At 52.0% G+C, this 21,656-nt stretch overlaps 1 protein-coding gene across 7 annotated transcripts in view; it reads right to left on the bottom strand.

Moving 5' to 3' along the window:
* NCKIPSD (NCK interacting protein with SH3 domain) overlaps positions 1 to 21,656 on the bottom strand; it is a 61,628-nt gene that overhangs the window by 18,568 nt on the left and 21,404 nt on the right. For 6 of the 7 annotated variants that reach the window (XM_082322749.1, XM_082322744.1, XM_082322745.1 and 3 more), the window contains 4 exons: positions 12,088 to 12,200; positions 11,122 to 11,323; positions 6,650 to 6,737; positions 3,889 to 4,517 (listed from right to left, as the gene is read on the bottom strand). In XM_082322749.1, coding sequence (XP_082178875.1) covers positions 3,889 to 4,517; positions 6,650 to 6,737; positions 11,122 to 11,323; positions 12,088 to 12,134 — 966 coding nt within the window. In that variant the 5' untranslated portion in view covers positions 12,135 to 12,200. Of the gene's footprint in view, positions 1 to 3,888; positions 4,518 to 6,649; positions 6,738 to 11,121; positions 11,324 to 12,087; positions 12,201 to 15,465; positions 15,529 to 21,656 lie in introns of those variants that run through there. The other variant, XM_082322750.1, reaches the window with a different exon arrangement.

The following is a 21,656-nucleotide window of genomic DNA, read 5'->3' as shown; positions in this document are numbered from 1 at the left end:
TTACCTTGCTGTTTCAAATAGTTCCCTCTTCCCAGCCCAGCAGAACAAGCTGCTGCAGGGATTTTGTTCCCCCTGAGCAGCCCAAAACCATTTTGGGAACCTCATTGCACCCACACTGCTCAGAGGTGGTCATGTCTGCCATGAAAACCTGGGTGCCGTCCTGCCGAGCTCTTCCTCCCATTTTTCCTCGCCCCCCTCCCACACCTCCCTCCCCACCACCACGTCAGCGAGTGCGATGGATCACCAGTGCCGTGGGTACGCGCACCTACCAGCGGTTTCCCTCCAGATGAGCCCAGATCTGCCTCGGGTAAACCCTATAGCAGCTTTTTACACACATTTTAGGGGGACCGCTCTGGGAATTCCCCCCTCCTCTGGGCAGCAAACCGTTCCCACTACAGCACCGTTCTCTACGAGGTTTGTCAGGGCTCGCTGGGGACAACAAGCAGCCACCAGGCACTGGTGACGGGCAGCTGGGAGCAGGTCACAGCCCAGCACTACAAGGGAAACCCCCTCCAGAAACAAAGCACCTCCCACACCAACTTCCCAACTTGTTCCTCCATCTCCAACACATGCAAGGACCATTCCACCCCACCCAGCAGCCTGGGCTGATCTATAAGACCGAACTGAATTACAGACCTTTGTCAGCAGTTTTCAAGCTTAAATTTAAGGCAACCAGAGATGGGTCACTCACAAGTGGAACACAGCAATGCTAATTTAATAAAAAGCAGATAAGTGATTTCTAAGCACTCCCTCTCAAGGTGTAGCTAGCTTGTGTATTAAGCAATTTTTCTCGCCTCACACTCAGTTTAGTAAATCATCAAATCGACCTCCCTAGACAAGACGTTTTCAGTGCTACCCCCTCCTCTCAGATGGGAGATAATTCAGCAGAGCTGAAGGCTCACATATCACCAATACATACTAATCCAAGTGATTCTCTAGATGCTTGAAAACCAGGCAGCACCTACATTATCTTCAGTTACGTCCAAATATCAAATGAGTTCCCATGAAAGCCAGCTCCAGTTCAGACGGTCACTGCAGCAATGCCTTGGAAAAGAGGTTTCATCTCCCTTTGCGCCTCTTGCCCCGTCACCGTGCCGCTCATCAGGAACCGGCTGAAGGACAAGAAGAGGGGCCATTTCCAAGGCCAGGCCAAATCCTGACACAGGGAAGCCAGCTCAGCACGTTTGCTCCTGCAGATCAGGCTTCCCCAAGTAGTATGGTACCTCTGAAGCATCTTTCCTAAGGTGTGAGCACCTCAGCACCCTCCTTGTCTTTGCTGTTCCCCCAGCGTAGCCTTACGTTACCTCTCTAAAAGCAGGAGCACGATGCTGTCCCAGCAGAAGGGTCTTTTGTTCTCTTGAAAATGTGTGTTGGCAGACTCCACGCTGGAGGAGCAGCAAGGTAAATAAGAGGGACGTGCCACCGCGATTCAATCTTCAGAAGGCACTGGGGACAGGAGCGAGGTAATGGATTCTGGAATTGATTTTGTAAACTGATGATCTGACTTCAAATTAAGACTGGAACAGAAAGGTTAAAACTAATTAAAGAATGTGATACGAAAGGTTGAAGCAGGTATGATATCTACTATGAGCAGACCAAAGCTTTAAATCAAAGCTGATCTCTCGCTCCATTTTAGGGGGTCGAAGAAAAACCTTGAAAAATAGGCAAAAGAAGAATTGACCATGTATTTGCATGGATTGGCGTGCAGAGGGATTTCAGAAGTTACAAATTAAAGAAAAAAAAGCCCTTGACCTAGAACTGACGACTCAGCAACAATTCTACCCAGAAACCCCTGAGATCATGGAACAACTCGGGATAATGAACAACACAAAGTCAACAATAATGATTTGTACCATTAAACTACGCCAGTGAAGCTACGGCAGTACAGCCACGCTACAACTACACGTGACTGCCCTTTTAACTGTTAGAGCTGGTCGTCTACACCAGGTGAACCACCTCATCTGGGACCAGGCGCCCACGTACCAGCGGAGCCACATCTTCTGCGTGGGACATTCAGGAAAAACGCACACCACAACCACCACATTTACGCCTGAGCACTGTGCAAGTCCACCCAGGCTCTCCTGAAAGCAGCGCCGCTCAAGATAGATAGGCCACGATGAGGTACTAGGAGATGGGACAGGACCTTCTTCTGGGCCTCCGTACTGTACCGGGCATTTTTAAGTCCTGTGGATGTCCTAGATGACAGATACCGTATCAGTTACAGGTATGTATATATATACTTATATACAGGTATATATATATATACTTGCCCCTGCACCACCACCAGAATTTCTTCCCATCTTTTCCAGGCTGGTCTACAGAAACGGCCATGAAATTGAGGTTTTCAAATCCCCTGCGCAGAAACCTGGCACTAAATAACTTCTGTGGAATTAAGCTTATTGTATCCCGAGAACAGGTATTAAAGATAAAAACAATATTCAAATCTCACCCAAGGTCCAAATAACAGAAAACTGCACTTCTTAGCGTGCAAGTCAGAGCCAGAACATTTGCTTGAAACAGCTGAATTTTTTTGCTGAATCTAGATGGCACATGGCCACAGTATTGTTACCGAAGTCGGCAGCAATTAACCGTTGGGTTATGGCCACACACAGAGACCTGATGATTGCTTATAGGACCCTCTACTCAGTCCAGACAGTTAACCAGATTATGATTTGATCTAAAATTTGAATGCCATTAGTTTTCCACATTCAAACGCCTCTGAACAGTTCATTATAATCTTGCCATTAGCAATGGAACTCCAATCTTAGATGCTCTTATGAAACGTACTCCTCGGGGCTGTATTCAGCAAGCGGGAGCTGAAATTTATTATCCCTCCAAGTAAAGCGGAGGGCTTCCCAGGTGCACTTCGCCATTTCAATGACTGCTGCAAGAAGCATCCTTTTATTTCCCTCCTTGCGTATCTGCAGCAGAGGAAGGAGGAAAATACGATCATTTTGGCATAAGGTTTATTTAGAACAAGCTCGAGATAACGCTCTTCCTCCAGTGGCTGAAAAACTATTTTTCCATGTGGTTTTTTTTTTTTTTTTAAAAAAGCACAGCTGAGGTGTGTGTTAGGGAATAATAGAAAGGCTCGCATCTATGGAAAACTAGTTTTCATTGCTTTGATGAAAGACCAGGCCAGACATATAGAAATTTTGGGTGCTCCATCATCAAAAGAGACAGGAATCCATGCAGATTTATAGTATGCATAGGCATGCTGAATCTACACAGAGGACGTGCAGCACCGTAGAAGAAAAGAAGTTATACAATGCATTATTTTATAAAAGGTTTCTATAAAGAAGCACTTATTGCAAAGGCTCCACTTCCCTCAGCTTCTATTTCTGGCATTCATAACAGAAAATACCTCTTTAAAAAGTCACTATTCTTTTCTTTCTCTGATTCTTTGCTGCCACAATGGTTCTCCGTGAGCCTTCACAATCAGCGGTCAACAACTCCCGTCAGAGCTTTCTCAGCGCGCCTCAAGTCCCGCTGCATCCATCCCACCGCTGCTTCGTCGCCAGTGCTGTCCCCGGGACCTGGACGGCTGTCACCTCCCACCTGATGTGCTCCTGCGGTTCAATTCACCGCCGTCCATCGCATCGCCCCCTCCCCAAACCGCAGTCTCATCTGAGACGCCCATCTGCAGCTCACTGGGGGAATAAACTCACCTGTTTTCCACTTTCCTGCTACCAGTACTCAGACCTGGTTTAAACCCCTGGTTCCCTTGGCCAGATATTCACCCCATCTAGCATCTCTCCCCTTTCCTTTAGGATCTCACTGCACTTCTCATCCCAAACGTTAGGAGAGCTCATTGAGCTCGTAACACCGTCTGCCCGATGCTAGGAGGTGATCTGCAGCAGCCCCCCGGCCCAGCCCCGCACGCGTTACCTTACTCTCCACCACGGAGATGAGAATCTGCTCCATGATGCTGCTGGTTGCTGGAACGGAGGTCTGGATGTGGCCGATGACCACGCCGATGGCCACGCGGGACAGCTCGTAGCTGAGGTGGGTGTTCCTGCGCACCAGCTCGATCAGTTCGGCGCCTATCGTCTTGGGCACGGACGCCACCAGACCACTGGGTTCTGGTGGCACCGGCTCCACCACGGCCGCCTTCTTATCCTCCAGGCAGAGGGAGTTGAAGGCATCCAGGCTTGCAGGGGGGGCCGGGGCAGCTTTCTTCACCTGAGAAGTCTTCTCCCCGTCCACAGTGTGGGACCTCTGGGTTCCTCCTTCAGCTGGCGGTGCCGGGGCAGCCCTCTTGGTCTGGGGAGATTTGCTGGCCCCATCCTTTGAGGAAGTCCCGTAGCGGGAGTGAGCCACAGAGCCGGCATCCAAATTACGTGTTATCGTGGTGTGGACGCTCCGGCTCGGGACAGGGGGTGGGGTGTTGGCGGGACTGGAGGTGGCCGTCGGGAGAGCAGCCTCTGACGCAGAAGAAGTGGTGTACAAGGTATCCAGGGATGTCGTGCTTATAGAGGAGGCGCTAGAAGCTGACCCAGGGATAATTTCAATAGCGTCTGAAAGGGAACAATTAAAAATGCCTTAGCAACAGCATCAAAGGAAAAAAGAAAAAAAACACCCGAATTGCTACAGTGCAGTCCATTAAAAGGCTCATTGTGCATGCGACCAGAGCTGTTTAACTCCTCTTCCTGCCTCACTTATCTCAAAGCAAAATTGTACCAGTTCTCTCTGGAGCATTCCTGCACAATCACCTCTTTAGAAAGGGGAAAACTACTCTATTGAGATGAATACCCTTCAAAGGGCTTAGTGTTTTACGCAGGGGAAGGGAGGGACAGGACTAAGGGACAGAAAAGTCTTTCCCCCCTGGCTTAGTGAGGGCCTTTTTCTGCGTTCAGGATCTAAGCCCTCACTTTTGAATGACGCTGCCTGAGAACTGCAAGACAGCGAAGGCTTCACACGCCAGCCCACGCCTCCCTCTTGCACGAACCTCACCGACTGCACACCACGGTTAGCACCGACGGTGAAGGAAACATTTGGCTGACAACACCTCTAATCTCTCCCTTTCAGCACTCTCCAACATTTGATCACGAGCCCCGCAGCCCTGCTAGCATCCACTGCTTTCACAAGCCTCCACATGATCTGCTCTACTGTATTTCTCCCCCCGCCTCTAGTTTTGACTAGCAGTGGTAGCTGCCCAACCTTTCAAGGAAAAAAATCCACTACAAGCAAAGTGATGTTAAGATTTTTCTCTCCTTTCCCTTGATCTAATATATATTTTTGGTAAACCTTATCCATTCATTTCTAGGGGGCAGAAACGTATCCAAGTCCTTCCCTGACTATGAAAACAGTTGCGTGGGCAAACCCTGGGCTACCTTCATCCAGAGCTTCAGGAGAGCAGCTGACGCGGGTGCTGGAAGAGGAGCGCACGCCCTGGGGAGCCCAGCTCCCAGGGAAGGCAGCTTCCCCCACACCCAGGGAAGGACCAGCGGGACGGACATGTGAACCCCTCCCGCCCCGTGGGCCCTGGGAGCCCGACGCTACTCCGTTCCCACTCCATCCCACGGCAAGCACAAACTAGGCAGAAAAACAGAGCCCTTCCCTCCCACAGGGTTTCAGCATCCCTCTTTTTTCCTCCTCCTCCTCACAAAATCATAGCTCCCACCGTGCTTCGTTAAATCAAGCTAAGGAGTTGAAGGAACCTGACCTTTGCGAATTCCCACTACTGCAGTGAAAAATGGCTCAATACCATTAAGTACCATTAAGTGAGCTGGTGCCAGCCCCAAGTTTCAATTAACTACCTGCAAGTCAACAGCTCTGCCCTGCTCCTCACAAGGGGACACGAGCGGGCTCGAGAGGGGCTGTGTCTCACTAATGGCGTGACTGTCACAGCACAGGAGAGCGCCTGGGCAAGCTGAGAGCGACTCAGCAGGATGACCACTGCCTCTGCCAGCCCAGCCGCGCTGAAGATGGAGAAGCTCCTGCCTTGGCCCCATGGTCCTGCTCTGAAGTGCTCACGACCAGCAGCTCCCCTGCCTGTGGGCAGCGTACACACGGCCGTCCCCTGGTATTATTTCTGCTCCTTACAGACACCAGCCACCGATTTTATGGAAATCTCATCCGAGCACTGTACAAAGAAAGCACCCGACAGACTGGGAGCCAAAAGCAGACTTGAGGCTGTCCTAAAAGCACTACCAGTGAGCTCCCCCGGGTGAACTACCGCACTCTGCACTGCCAGGGAAATCTCCCTCTGCCTTGCTGGGAGGTGGCCGTGGTGTCTGGGGGAGTAAAACACCCACAAGGACCTTACATCACCAAGGTTGTGTGCTGGCCGGATTAGCCACGTGAGCAGGCAGAGAGTTTGCTCCTAGGAGACCACCACAGCGCCGGAGGACCAGGAGGACGCTGTACCTGGCATCCATCCGCAGGCACCAGGCTGCCCAGACCCTCCTGGATCAGAGAGGACATGAAGGAGCACTGGCCCCTAGCTCATGATCGCTAGCATTAAAACCTATAGGAACTTAGAAGCTATATATATATATATATATATATATGGAGATAAAACCTATAGGAATTTGGGATACATATAAGGATGCCCTTCTAAGCACAAAGCAAAAGCATCCAGGCACCATGACTTATATCACCCAGTGTCCATTTCATGCCCGAGATCCAGACAGCAGTTTGTCCTTACTTTTAACGGGAGCAGCAATCTGCGCGTTCTTGCGTTTCTCTGGAGGTGGGGGGGTGATAGGAGCAGCACGCCGGGGCTGTGGTGGGATCTATAAGGAAAGATTTCAGAGCAATCAAAGGAGGTTGACAATAAAGACATTCTCTGCTATGAAACCTTCTTTCTCGCGTGCATGTGTAGATTTGTCCTTACATCTCTCTCATCATTCGGGGAAGTTTTCTCAGGAGGACAGATATTAATAGGCAGCTTCCTAGAAGAACAAAGCAGGACTCAAGCCTGCTTCATCCCCTCCCTGTGACAGGCAAAGCAGCCCTTGTTTAATTGCTGTGTTCAGCAGCACACAGCACACACGTCGTGTAGACCTGTCAAGCATTTACTCCTCCTTTATTCCAAACGCGATCCCACACACTCACCGTGACTCCACATTACTCTCAATAGCTCCACAGAGGATGCAAACAGAGCGCGTATTTAGACACTCTTCTGGAGAGATCCATTACATCAGCTACAAATACCCTCGCAGAAAGACAAAGCCGAGGACTGGAGACATGTAAATGCCTTTTCCATGCTTTCAGAGCTATTTCTGCTCATGCAGGGAGGGAGAAAATAGGGCTAGACCCTCTGTGCAGTCCTACGCTACCTATAGCAAGACCCGCTGGGAAAAGCTTTTGCCAGGGAGCTGCATTAACTCTCAACATCTGGGATCTCTCCTGTAAGTCCCCTCCACGAGGAACGCCGAGCCAGCGGCGGACGAGCTACGGACCCAGATTCCTGCGCTCATCTTCTCCTCTCAGCTCCAGACACCACGATCACCGACACCGCTTTACCCCAGAGCTACGCCGGTGCGGTGTGACCGCAGGGTTAACCTCTGATCAGTAAGATGCCGCTGAACACAGCGGCCGAGCTAGGTGGGAGCACATTGCATCAATACTCTAATCCTTACATCCCGGCGGCTCAGGGCCAGGAGACTCCTAAGGGTCTCTTAGGACTTCGCACTTCTGTTTTTATGGGATATTGCAATCGCTGCCTGCAGCAAAACCGCCCAGGGCAGCACGGGAAGGGAAAGGAGATGATGGCCTGAATGTCTCAGGTAGCCCAGGCTGAAGCCAGCTGGAATCGACCCACCACAGTGACATCCAGACCATCACACGGTGCCAATTGCCCAGGTTTCTTTAGCCCTGGAAGAGAAGTTTTTCTGTGACCTGTCCGTGCTGAACAGAGCACTGCCAGTCCCCGCAGCGAAAAACCGAGACAGGGCCCTGAAAGGTCTCTATTTTAAATAGCTCAGAACAAGGAGAATAAAAAATGTACTTTTTTCCCCTGGATCCAGGCAGGGCAGAAAGTTACTCTGAAATGGGAGCAAAGATATTCCTGGAAATAAGACACCTTCAGGAGCCACCTCAAATATTCAAAACTCGATGCCACAAGCTGACAATAGGGCGCTCACAGCCCATGGCTGGAGCCCATCAGACGAGTGAAGACACAGCAGTTTGCACGGCTCACAAAGACTTTTAAAAAGGGATCTCAGTCCGTTTCTCCCACCCAACGCCTAATACATCCAGCCTTTTACTATCTCACGCAACAAGTCGCTGCTTTACAAGCGCCTTTAGCGGGTGGATCAGTACAAGATACTGCTGCAGACTCCCAGCCTCAACTCTCCTGCTCTTGTCAATCCATCCCACATTGTTCTCTGGGTAAAATGCTATATGATACTTGCATACAGCTTCAAAAATGATCCGTGTCGGTCCAAAAAGAGACTGCACAGCTGAGAGAGGCCAAACAGATCAGGAGGGGCCTCTGCATGGCGTGGCTGGAAGGCTGGTCCCAAATCCGGAAAGCTCAGCTGTGCTAAAAGCAGAGCCCTCTCTGCGGAGCGATGGAGCTAACGGCACGAGTCGGAGCTGCTTGGCACGGCACGGCCACAATTACCGAAGCAGCGGGATTTAGCAGACAGGCAGGCTCAGATTCTTCGAGCAGCAGCATGACATTATTTGGAGACAGCTAGGGCTGGGTCATTCTGGAGTATTTCCATGGCTTCATTAGCCCTTCCAAATTTACCACACAAATTTAACACAGCTATTACAGACTAGTGCTTAAGTTAATAGATGTCCAGCTAACGTTAGCTCAGAGCCCTGCCAGCCTCATCTAGACGTGAAGCATCAGCTGAATCTCCCCGTGCTGGTGCCTGCCTGAGCTGCGAGCTGCCGCACCGTCAGGAATAGCGAGGGGTAACCGATGGGCATCCCCTCCCTCCGCCCCATGTCCCAGCCGCTGCGTGGGGCCAAGGGGAGGATGTACAACACCGAAACTCCCAAGGGAAGGGGAGCAAAGGGGAGAAAACATCCTCTGTCCAGCTGCCGTGGGGAAGGTGACCACGCAGGAGTCCCTGCAGCTCAGATCCCTCCGGTCCAGAGGGGAGAAGAGGAGGGACCTTACCAAGGGTCCAGAGACAAGCACCTACGCACGTGTCGAAATCCTCCCTTTCCCCAGGCCTCTACAAGGGGGCTGTGAACTTCCCCAAATCCATGGATTTTACACATGTGCTTCCTCTCCTTTTCCATTTTGCAGGGACTGCTAGCAGAGGCTCTGCTCCCTGCGCTGCCTGAGACAGGAGCTGACTCAACTGCAACACTCCCATCCCCTTCCCAGCTGGGCAGGCAGAGACCACCGCCACTCCTTCAACTCCTGGGAATAACGCTGTTATAGTAGGAACCTTCAAACAAACCAACAAAAAAACAAAACAAAAAACCAAACCAACAATCCCGCACCCACCACCTCCTCTAGACAAACTCTGCCAAGCCGGACACACCGGTCTGCAGCAAAGGCTTCTGGAGACGAGCATCACAGACCCGCTGAGCATGCACAAAGACAGCAGACTATGACTAAAATACGCTGGGATCCCAGCCTCCTCCCTTGGCAGCTGGTATGCAACTGCCCCAGCCTCCCACCTTATGCTAGCTACGGAGGAGCTGATGGGGAGGCTTGGTGCCTTCACCAAGCACTGCAGCCCGCTCAGCCCTGGGAGCAAAGCCACCAACAGGCAATTTGCACCTCAAATTTCACTTAAGTTTTCGGATGCAAACATCGAACGCACCCGAAAATCCCAAGCAGTGAAAAGCACATCCCAAGACCTCTGCTCTCCAGAGTTAGTGAGAAAGTTTAGATTTCAGTAGGTCTCCTCTTAGGCAGCTGCATAACCAGTGGAAGAAAGCAACGCTGCTTCCTCCGTTTCGTATTTCCAAAGCACACAGGAAATCCCTCAGCTGAGCTGTTAAAACCTCAAGGAGCCCTTTCAGCACCGGGCAAAGCTGGAAGCCCTCTGACTCCATCCTCAGTGCCACCCAGGCAGAAACAGTTCTTTGTCAACCAAGGAATCCGTCTTGCTCCTTTCTGGCCAGCGACCAAGCCACAGACCAGATAAAGACGGGGAACTGGCACGGAGAAGGGGCCGTAAGGTGCTCCATTCACTTAGCCCATAACGCACAGGCTTGAGAATGGAGCTGGTTTAGCTGCCCAGAAAAGAAAATGAACACCAAGGAGAAAAATGGGGTTTGCAGGGATTGCTGTGTTCTGCATGAGCCAGAGCTACCTTTCATCTCTGCAGACTCGCAGTTCTTCAAGTGTAAAACAAGCCTCATCTGCTAGGAGTGACAGTGTATCAGTACCTTATAAACACTGCCTCCAAACACTTATCCCAGATAGATGAAGAAAAACTACAGTGCTCATCTTCATCTGCAGGAGAAAAAAAAAATCTCCACGCTGATCCTTGCTTGGCGCCCGTAGCCCTAACACCCGGCTATACCTACACGGCGTCATCGGCCACATCATTCATCCCAACAACGGCTGCATCCGTCCTGGGCTGCTGCTTTGAAGCCTCGCTGGCGCCGCACAGTAACCTTGGAACTGTGTGCCGTCAAGATAAAAAAAAAAAAATCTGCTCTAAATCATATTTCCTGCAATTTACCTTTAATTCATCATGACAAGCAACATTCGGACAAACCAGGACCTTTGGTTTTTTTAAGTTTTGAGTAGTAAAAATAGGCAGCCACAGCAGATAAAATTCTTAAGGACCAAAGGTCTCATTGTGCAGATTTAACAAGGGGGAAACAAAGTAGTGCTGAGTGCTCGGAGGGAGTTCTGCTGCTCACCTCAAAACTGTTCTTCAAAGTATTCTCTGGGGAGCTTGTAACTCTTTTAGAAAGTTGCCAAGAGACAGTCACGCAATATAGAGCGGATCTCGCATGTCACCATAAAACCATGGACCCTCAAGGATCCCAAAAAGCATCACACGTGTAAACGGCAGAGGGACTGTTCCAGACTTCTCACATAGAGACAGCATCCATTTACACTGCAGTAATCCCGGGTAAGCAGCACAAACGCTTGATTTGTGACTTCAGCTGCAAAGGCATTTAATTAAACGGGACAAGCGACGTGATACCACCAAAGGAGGAAGCTAGAAAGCATCCAGCCACTGTTACCTGGTAGAGACCTTCATCCTCCTCCTCAAACTCGGTGTTTGGAAGACTGTGATGCCGCTCGTATCCTGTCCGGCACACCCCGTTGGGCTGCCGGGCCACGTCCAGGTGGTGATCGCTGGAGGACTGCGTCATAGCCATCCCCTGCGGGGTGGGAGAGTGGCCTTTGCGGGACACGGTCTCCTTCCGGTGATGGATGAGTTTTCTGAAACGGAACGACGACATCAGGAACAACAAAGCTAAAGGAAGGGAGCGACCGTGCTGCAACATTTAAATGGTATTTTTAAATGATTTATTGCATTTGGGCTATATATACCAGACTGGGTTACATTACTCCGAACACCAACTCCAGTTTCATTAACAACTAAGGAAGCACTTCTGGGGGAGGAAGGAAGAGGCTTTGCAAGAGCCCATGATTTATTCATCAGTTCACTGGAGAAAAATGCCTCTTCCTCGGGGGAGAGTCACATATTGCACTGCAAGCTTCAGAAATTGCCTGCACTTTAGAATCGCTGTTCAACTGAGATTAAACCGGCGTGCCTCAGCGCAGAGTGTGAGGTGTCAAACAAAAATTCTCCTCACAGGCAATTATTTGAGAACATATTAAGGACCTTGTGCCACACGCCAGCAACCTCTACAATTCCTGGCTGGTAGAGAGGAGAAAATGCATCCAGAAAGGTTTTGGATTTCTCCTCCAAGCCCACAGTGCGGCTGAGAGTTTTCTCTTCTTTACATGCACAGGGATGGAGAGGGAGACCATAGCACCGCTTTGCTGGACACAGCTGACAGGAGGAGCAGCATCGGCTACCAGCTCAAATGCTGGGAAGCTCTCTGAGTGCATCGGCACTTTGCAGCACAGGGACTCAAATCAACGATGCCCAACTTGACCCCCAAGAACAGAAGACACACAAGTATCACACCCCGACCACCCTCCATCCGCCATCTCTCCCAGATGCCCGTCGTACTTACTGGAGGACATCTCTCTGCTCCAGGTTGTACTTTCCCCCATTCTTCATTGCGGCGTTGTGCACAGCCTCGATGGCACGGTCAATAGACTGGAGAACCACATCTTGCTCCAACACCTGAGAAACACAACGTCCTGCATGTTATTGCACTGCTTCAGCTGAGGTTCTTTTGCACCGGAGCTTACGGCAGGAGAGACCGCAGTACGTGAGACCCACAGAGCAGGCACCGCACGAGCCAAACAGCCAACAAACAGCTCCCAGAGGCAGAACCCCATCTCAGCACCGTCTCACTTTTCCCTCCTTCCTCCAAAGCAAACATATTTGAAGCCGTGCTTCAAACCGAGTCTACCCGTTCAAGGTTTATGGTTGGAAAAGAAAGTCACTGTTACAAGCACTGAAGTCCAGTGATCACTACAAGACGACGAGGGGCAGAGGTTCAGAACCGTGCAGCAGCCCTGAATATTCAGCCTGCTGCAGGGAGCTTTCAGGACCCACTGCAAAGCCCAGCTTATCCCAAGCTCGTTTCTTTCTGCTCTCGCTGCCTTGCTATGGAGCAAATACACAGCTGTGAATGTCACAGACTTAATCAAAATCTGGTGGCCTTCAGAGTCCATCGGCTCTGGGTTTGCATTTTTGCTCACTTTTTTCTTGGTGGTTTTTATGCTTGTTTTGCAACTTGAAGTGCCTTTTCCAAATCTCCACCCAAACTGTCATAGCAACATTTATTCCTCCTGCCAGCCAGTTTAGCACTCGTTACTGCAGCTGAAATAAACACCAGCCTTGAAGCAAGAAATACCGAAGACGTCATTCCCCGGGCTTACACGGGAGGCCGGGAGAGCTGTGGCGAAGGGGCATGGGAAGGTAAAGCAGGTTTCCACGCTTGGGACATTCTTCAAGGCTTCGTTTATCAACGGTTGACATGCCTTCAGAAGAAAAGACCTTTACAGGACGAAGGCTGAAGGCAAAGGACGTGCTACCGAGTCTTTGCAGACTGCAGCAGATCCAGCAGACCCACAGGCCTCCCGTAAGCTGCCGCTGGTGCCTGACCATCCGCTCGGTGCCACCACCGCCAGCCTCAGCCCCGGCGCGCAGGGGAGGAGGGGAGGGCTCGGGCGCCGGCGCTCGCCGCAGCTGTTTCAATGCTAAAATCCCCTTCATCTTCGCCTGCGTTAGCCCCCTCCCTGCATCAGAGCAGCCATGTATCCAGGCAAGGAGTGGCTGGAATCTCATCAAAGATGCACCTTAATTGGCCTTAGGGGGCTGCGGAGCAGCAGAAGGCAAGCCCTCCCCGCCGGGGCTGGAAGTGCCTGCCTCCATAGGACTGGCATGCAGTTTTCTGATAACATGCTATGTATTATTTATATCCTGATTAATTACTAAACCAAACGTGAACTAACAGCAACTGCAGACTGTGGGGAAAAAATAAAACCAAACCCAACCTCCAAACAAGGTGGGGATGAGAGGCCCCCTCTGCAATACTCAGCTTTGAAAAAAGAAAAATTTAGGATGGGTTTTTTGTTGGTTTGTTTTCCCAAGAAAGAGAGATAGGGAGGAAAGCAACTGGGGAAAACTTTAAAAATAAACCCAGGTATGTTAAAATACATCTACCGAATTCATTAAAGTATCAGATCAAGGACAAAACCAACGCTCAGAACCCAACTTTGGGACGAAGCCTCCAAGCAGCCCCACTTGGCCAGGGAGCATTTCACCACCTCTAACGACAGATCAAAGTAAGGAAATGGAGCAAAGCTCATTTGAACGCCTTTAAAGGAGCACTGGAAAGAAAGGCAAGTTGCTTCAGAGAACACATCTCGTTTTCCGAGAAAATAACAGAAATGTGCAGCAAGCTGCACACTTGCTCTGCGGAAGGGGAGCAGCGCAGAAACCTCCAGCGCTGCTGTCCCCAGGGGAGCGCCCGTGCCGCTCCGAGCGCCGGAGACCCCTGCCCTGCGCACAGCCTGCCCGCCCTCGTGCCGCTCCCACCCCAAAATTCAACACGGCTCCTGCTCCAGCCTCCAAACACCCGTCCTGGTGCACTCCCCGATCCCCCGCTTGTAGTCCCTCCGCATCCACCACCGTCCCCTCCAAAGCCAGCCCCTCCACCAGACGCACCCCGTCGCGCTGCCTTCTCTCACCCCCCAGCCTGCCAGGCTTTCACCCCTACGGGTTTCCACCTTTCTCAGTCTGATCTTCCCAGGGAAGATCGCAGTGCAGAGCGCTGAGCCCGACTGAACGGCTCAGCATCCCTGCCCTCTCCCAGAGAGCCTGTCGACGTCGTCCACAGTCCGCAGGAATCCACAGGCCGGAGCTGCCACTCGCTGCGGGATGCCATTTGTTACGGAGAGGGCGCGTCTTTTCTGATAAAACACAGCGTTTTCACACTAATGCAGCAGCTCTGTGACAACCGGCTTTTAGCTGCTGTGCTCTTTCCTTTGTTTCTGCTCCCCAGCCCTCTATTAACAGGGCTCTGTCAAATGGCTGGAATAAAAAAGCAGCATTAACTTGCCACTTGCACTTTATGACATTGTTGATGCTGCTCGTAAATCATCTCCTTCCCCCTTGCACAGCTGAGCTGGTCCGGGGGCAGGGTCTTCAGCACAGGGGCCACCGCGCATTCGAGGTTTGTAGGACACCCAGTACTGGGGATCCCCTGCACTAGAGCCATAAACTTTATAAAAAATAGCAATCAGTATCCTGGATAAATCACATGATTAGAAGGAATCCACACACTCCTCGGGTTAACCAAAATGGCATTGCTTTGTTTGAAGAGGATGGACAAAAAAAAGCACGTCGCAGTTAAAAGGAGCGTGGGTTGCGCGGGGGCAAAAGTCAGGTTCGCCAGCGTCTCACCTACAATCTCCTTCTCCCTGGGACTCAAGGAACGACCTGCTCACAGCAATTCAGGATAACGCACGCACCTCGCCACTCTCCCCGTGCAGTTTAGGGAGACCAGTCACCCCGCGGTGCCGGCGGGGGATTCCTGCCTGCACCCGGCACCCGCTCCCGAGGATGCCGGCAGCGGGGACGCAGGCAGGCAGAGATCCCGCGCGGTACGGGCAGGCAGTGCGCGCCCACGCCTTCTCACACGCCCGCAGGCAATGCTGGCCACGCACGGCTCTACGGCCTGCAAAAGGGAGAGGTCACAAACCGGCACCAAGGGAACGGAGCAGAGCCTTTGAGCTCAGGCAGGAGAGACTGGCGCTCAGAAGTCTGCGCTCGCCCCCGCAGGGCCCCGCGCTACGATCCAGCCCCTGCCCCCTCCCACGCTCCGGGATCCAGAGATGAAACCCGGCTCATCGCCGGCTAAGCTAAGGCTCACACGGAAGCGGAGGAGCGCATGAAAAGGGCATCGCTGTACAGCGTGCTGTCAGAAGAGATGTACCAAGTAAAGCCCAGGAATTCAGCTGGATTTACTGGAGCTGTGCTGGTAACCGCAGGGGTGGGGGCTGGCAGAGCCCCGAGCAGCCACCGCAGCACGCTAGCTGTTAGCCGTATCCTTCGCCGGTTACCAGCTCACCGGTGGCACGGCCACGCCAGCGGCTCCCGAAATGCGGAGAAGGCGGCAGGGATAAGGCAATGACGGTGCCGGCCGTGCATGCCCGCCCTTACGGGGCGAGGGCAGGGGTCCCCGCGGCGTGGGGCGGCACGGCTACCGGGCTGCGGCCAAGGGGCACCAACAGGTCACCACCTTCTGCCCAACATACTGTGAAAACAGAGGGGTATTTTGGCGAGGTACTGATCCACATTCACATGGCGTCTCACCCCAGAAAGGAGTAGCCGCCACCCCCTCTATCCGATATTTCTGATTTAATCAAATAAAACGCTGCAGCAGAGGAACGCTGGGCTCCATAAACAGCCTGTCAGGACCAGCCTGGCTACACCAAGAGGCAGGGGAAGAGCAGAGCAGTGACCCTCGACGATCGCGGGCGAGACTGGCTGATGGGCCGCCGTATCGGAGAAGCGGGGGCACCGCCGGCACCCTGCGGGAGCAAGTTACAGCTCAATTAGAGCCATGAATATCAGCCGGGAAACAGAATTTCTTCCTTCGTAGCCCAGTGTAGGAGACTCAGAGAAGCATCAATAAATCATTACTTCCCCTCTCCTTGCTAATAACACGAGCAAACAAAGGGGCTCCCCAGAGCCCGCTGCCAATTTCCCCCTGCCCCCATCCGCAGCAGGGACAGAGCCAGAGCTCAGCGCTGCCCCGGGGTGCTCTGCACGGCCCCCCCGCCAAGGCAGGCGGGGAAGGACGCCTTTCCCAGGGCCAAAGCCAGGTTTTTAGGCAGCATCCTTCCAGGATGTCTCGTGGGTACCTAAGCGCAGCCAACACGAGGCACAGCCGTGCGCAGGCAGGGATGCATTCGCCCCCGCGGCTCACATCGCTCCCACCTTCACCGCCCCGAGGGCGGTCTCCCCAAAGAGAGCACACGTGCACAGGACGCGTCGCACACCCCTGCCTCCCCACCTACGGCCTGACCAGAGGCCTGAGCGCCTCGGAAAACACCGTCAGTGTGCCGGCTGCGCGGGCAGCACGACCCCCTCTCCTCCTCTCCCCGGCGCTATGGAAAATGTCACCCCCTCCCTTTTCATTTTGAGTCCTTCCACACGTACCGCCGGCGTTGTTGAAACGCACTCACACAGAAGAACTTGCTCAACAGTCTAGAATAATCATACCTTTCAGAAAAGCATTTTCTAGACAAACAGGCTGACGGCTGCATCAGCGCAGACAGGCTGAGCCACCCCGCGTCGTGTGCGAGACTCCCACATTTATGAAAGTGGCCCATTAACGTATGGCAGGCTTTTCTTTGCCTCCGCAGGGGGCTGATCGAAGAAAACACGGCCTTTATTTCCTCCTGCCTCCCCAGTTTTTAGCGATCAAAGGCGTTTGCTCTTCTGCATGTGCAGGAATCGGTGCCCTCACTCCAGCGGCCGCTTTTGCAGCCACAGGGGTGCCCAGGCTGCTGATTTTCACCCTCGTGGCATTGCTCTGGCCCTTACCATACAACAAAAGACAGACAAAGTTTTGTCTCCAGTGACAGCTCAGCTTTCACGCAGCTGCACTGACGTGGACCACTGCTGAAATTAGGATATTTATCCCGCTGGCGCACACAGGCACAGGCTGGTTCTTTGTTAACCCAAATCGGAGACGAACGCCACCTCTTAGGTCACACGCCGTTCGTCCCCAGTCACCGCCAGACTGCCCGCACGCTGTATTCCTTCCAGATTTAAATGATCGCTGCAGCAATTTACAAAAATCAACTAGCCTTTGTCCGCAGCGGAGCGATGTACCAGATGCGGGTTCCCCCTTCTGAACCACACCGCTCACACAAACGGGCCGAGTTTTGGTTTTTGCACTGCTGTGAGAAATTCAGCTCCTTTCTCTTCCCCTTTTTGCAGCCCCAACCAGAAATTTTTAGTCCCCAGGCTGTTGGCTAAGAGATATGCATTAACTTCTTCTTGTCGGCTTGAAGATACTGTGCCTTGAGGCACTTAAAAACGCAAGTGAAACAATGGGCAACTGCCCTGGTTACTGAGCAAATAAGACGAGAAAAGCTCCCAACAAACCTGCAGCATCTCTGACTGGCTAGCGAGCGAACAAAGACATGGCTGAGCTCTTCTGACAAAGAGGCAGCCCAGAAAGAGATCTGGAATTCCTGCTGATATGCTATATGCGTTTCTAACAGCTCGGTGTTTTACCGCTGCGTGCTGGCAGCGGCCGCTCGAGCGGACAGCCTGCGCAAATGAGAAACGGAGAGAAAGAAGAGCCGGGGAAAGGGCTCAAGTTGTGCAAATCATGCTAAAGCAAAAGCCAGAGCTGCTGGCAAAAGAGATCTCCTAACTCGGGACAGTACAGGCGTGAGTGGCATTTGGAAGAAACAAAACCCTGAAGGCAGCAGAGGGATGCACAGCAACCAAACTTCAGCCGACTTCTCTCCCGGGAGCAGGCAGCTTCGGAGTCGGAAAGAAGCGGGCAGAGAGGAACAACGCAACGCGCGCAACCCACCGCTGCACACGGGCACTTCCCACGGTGGAAACGCTCCCTCCTGGGCCTCCCCAGCCACGCTCAGACCCCGCTTACCGGCCACGACGATCGGAATCAGCCACCGATTCCTTCCCCTCGCAATCCTGCGCCCTCCAGCAACCAGAACGCGTCTCTTAAGCCAAAACACCCGAAGAGGATAAAAGCAGAGACAGAAGTTTTTAAAATAAAGCAGTCAACACATACTTAGATACTGGTCTCTGCTGCCTTAATTCTTACCGCCCTTAATGCTGTGGGGGACTTCTCCGGCCCAGGCTGTCCCGGGTGAAGAGCCGCCAGGCAGCAGAGCTGCCCCTCGCCTTCGGTTTACCTGTTCAGCCTCCTTTTGGCACCCCGTTGTCAAGCCAAGTCGATATCGGACATGATCAACACCGCATCTGTGCCGGGGATACTTATATTTCTACTTATATATATATATATGTATATATAAATTATACACACACACATATACATTAGAGTTACGATCTACACTGAAAAAGAAAACTGCAGATAGCCTCCACTTTGATGAAAGCTCAGGATTACGAACCAGCACACACCAAGGTGGAAGGAAAGACGCTGCAGTGAAGTACTAGCAGTTCTTCTAGGACTTTTGACATATTAGCATTAAAAGTTGCTAAAAAAGCCCAACAGAAGGGGTTGTGCCAGTCTTTGCACAGTCTTCAGCCTGGTAGGCCAAAAAACCACTACAGGTGCCCTTTGCTCACCGAGGTTCGGTACAGCTCCTGGATCACTGGCATGCGATTCGCACAGGTGCATAAGAAAGCCCCTATATGAAGTATGATCAAAAACGCAACTAATTTCTACCTTCCCAGAGGCCTGGGCAGAATACAAGGTGCTAGCCTCAGCCCATCTTTGTTTTCATTGAATTGGCAAAACGGGGGATGTGGGCTGAAGAGCCGGCCGCAGAAACACTCCTTGCCACTAATCAGGTTTGCTGAGCGTGGCCAGGAGAAGGGGCAAGGACTGAGCCCAGAGGAAGAAACGAGCCAGGGAAACCATGCAAGTTCTGGCTCCTCTTCTGGCATTCAAGGAGGAAGGTTCAGTTTTCCCCCCAAAATCCATTTCTATAGCAAAGATTGTAGGAAAACGCTGGAAAGGAGACAGTCATATGAGAGGCAGGACCAAGAAATTCAAATTTCTGCCACATTCAAGAGAACTCTCTCCCTTCCCATTCACTTCCACCCTGGAGTACATTTCCAGCATGTGAGGATCGAGTAAGTAAAGGCTCCAGGGGTCAAGCAGGAAAAACTGCAAATAAGTTGGCAATTCAACCGATGTGCAAAGACAGATGCAAGAGAAGAGCACGTACACACGTGCTAATGGAAAGGGACTTTCCTCCTGCATGCCACAGACTGGCACCGATTTAACAGCACACAGTTACGTGTTTGAGAAAGAGGTAATAACTCCTAATTCATCTTGCAAGGGAATTTATGATTTATCAGCTTTTCTTCCAAAATCCTCCCTCTCCTGTGACCAACCTTCTGGTAAGGGACAGAAGGCGGCAAACTGCAGCTATGAGGCTCTTTGGGCATAATTACCGTGTCGCCCAAACCCAAAACGATGGGCAAATTGTAAAGCGTCTCTTATTGACTTAACAGGAAAGGGGAGACTGGAAAAGAAAATCAACCTGCCGTCTCGGCCCCGGTGAGCGTGGGAAAGCAGACCTGGCACAGCAGGCGCAGGCGTACAACCCAGGAACGCTGGCCAGGGATGAAGGAGAAGGGGCAAGGAGGGTGGACGGGTCACCGTCCGAGGGAGCGCAGAACCTGTGGGCTTGGGCATGAAGGATTCCAGTCTGCCACGGAGCGAGCGAGTGCAGCTCTCTGGTATCTGCTCTATGAACAGCCATAGGTACTTTATTAAAGCCACTAATGAGGGAAAAGAGCTTCCATCCTCACGAGGCAAACACAGCAAAGTCATCAGCTGTTTTTATTCCTGGACAGATGTAAATTGCACAAAATTGTAAACCAGACACAAATCCCCAGGATCTTTTTAGCAGCACTGGGATCAGAGCCGCCAGGCCCGGCACAGCCGGTGCTCCTTCCCGCAAAGCTGTCACGGCGAAGATGAAAACCTGCCTTGCGTTACCATGAGCAGACCCGCGAGAGGCCTTGGGAAGTTCTCCCCACACAAAGATGATTCCAGTCGGAAGGACCGAAGACAGCTTGCTGGATACAAATAATTTTCCCGTGTCCCGGACTCTGCATGCGGAGTAAACACTGCCTCTTCTGCCATAGAGGGATGCAGCTCCCCCTGCACCCCCCTAAATAAAAAGAAAGCCAGCAGGGCAGGATCAGAAACGACATTAACAGAAAACCCAGTGCTTTCCTCTGTAACGAGCGTTTCTCTTCAAGTGATGTGATCAGCTCATACCTGCGGCCTACTCTGAAATAAAATAACCCCCAAACCACCATATGGAAAAACGTGAGTATTTGTTACCAGGAGTAGAATTGCTCCAAGCAGCCGCGGAGTAACAGCAACCAGAAAGGCTGGGCTTGCGTTGTTCCTCTGCTCAAAGAGAGCAGCTCCACGTTCCCACGGAGCAAAGCTTCTTCCAAGGTGGAAGCATCACTTACAAACCGTCCTTTTACCATCACGCCTTCACACAGCTCCCAAGCACATCAGGTAGACCAAGATCCTTGAGGACTCCTCCCGCTAATGGTGTTTCAGGCCAGGGACCCAAGAGAGCAAGCACACTTACAGTTTCTCCAAAGTAGGCACCAAAAAAACCAACCTCATTTCTATATAATGTTCCCATAATATGGATCTCACTGGCAATTTCTCTCCTGTCCACAGCCCGCCCTGGGTCACAGGCGCAGGTATTTGAAATATCAGCACTAGGAAACCCCAGGATACCAAACCACCTCCTCCCCAATGCTTTCAGGCTGCACAGACCGGCTCCCACCAGCACGGGGGAAACACAGCTCCCCGGAGCTGGGCAGGCACTTCCCAACACGGGAATCCCAGACAAGCCTTCCACCCAAGGAGAACGGCACGTCCAGTCCCTCCGGCTGCCCGCAGCCTTCATGACTTGAACCCGGGTACAAAATACTCATTAAGGGATTTAAACAAAAAGTGCGACAGCCAGGCTCCCAGTAAAAGATAACCCTCAAACGCTCCTTTGCTTTCAGGCGGGCCATTGTAAAGCTAAGGCACGAAGGAACACCTCCTTCTGAAAGAAAACAAGCATCTCCTTCGCTCCCCTACCAGGGATTTTGGTAGCTATATATTTCGACACGTGCAGAGCAGCGCTATCAAACCGGGGATGCTATTCATTGTGTGCCGGATAATTATAGCAAAGCCATTTAAAGACTGCTGAGGGTGCAGGTGCAGGACAGGGAGGCAGTGGGTATCCGAGGGGCTGAAATACTGCACGCGGGCTGCGCTGTCAAGAGGCAGATCACGCTAATTGGCCATGGAGAAAACACCCGAGTGCGCCAACGTGCTTGTTAGCCGAGAGCTGCTTCTGCAAGCACATTTATTCCTGGTAAAGAGGATGTTTCTGCTGAAGCAGTCAGCACCCAGACACTCAC

This window comes from Platalea leucorodia (assembly GCF_965183815.1).
Source record: "Platalea leucorodia genome assembly, chromosome: 9".
Lineage (NCBI taxonomy): Eukaryota > Metazoa > Chordata > Aves > Pelecaniformes > Threskiornithidae > Platalea > Platalea leucorodia.
The sequence above is the reverse complement of the archived record's forward strand: the minus strand, read 5'-3'. Positions and strand labels throughout refer to the sequence as shown.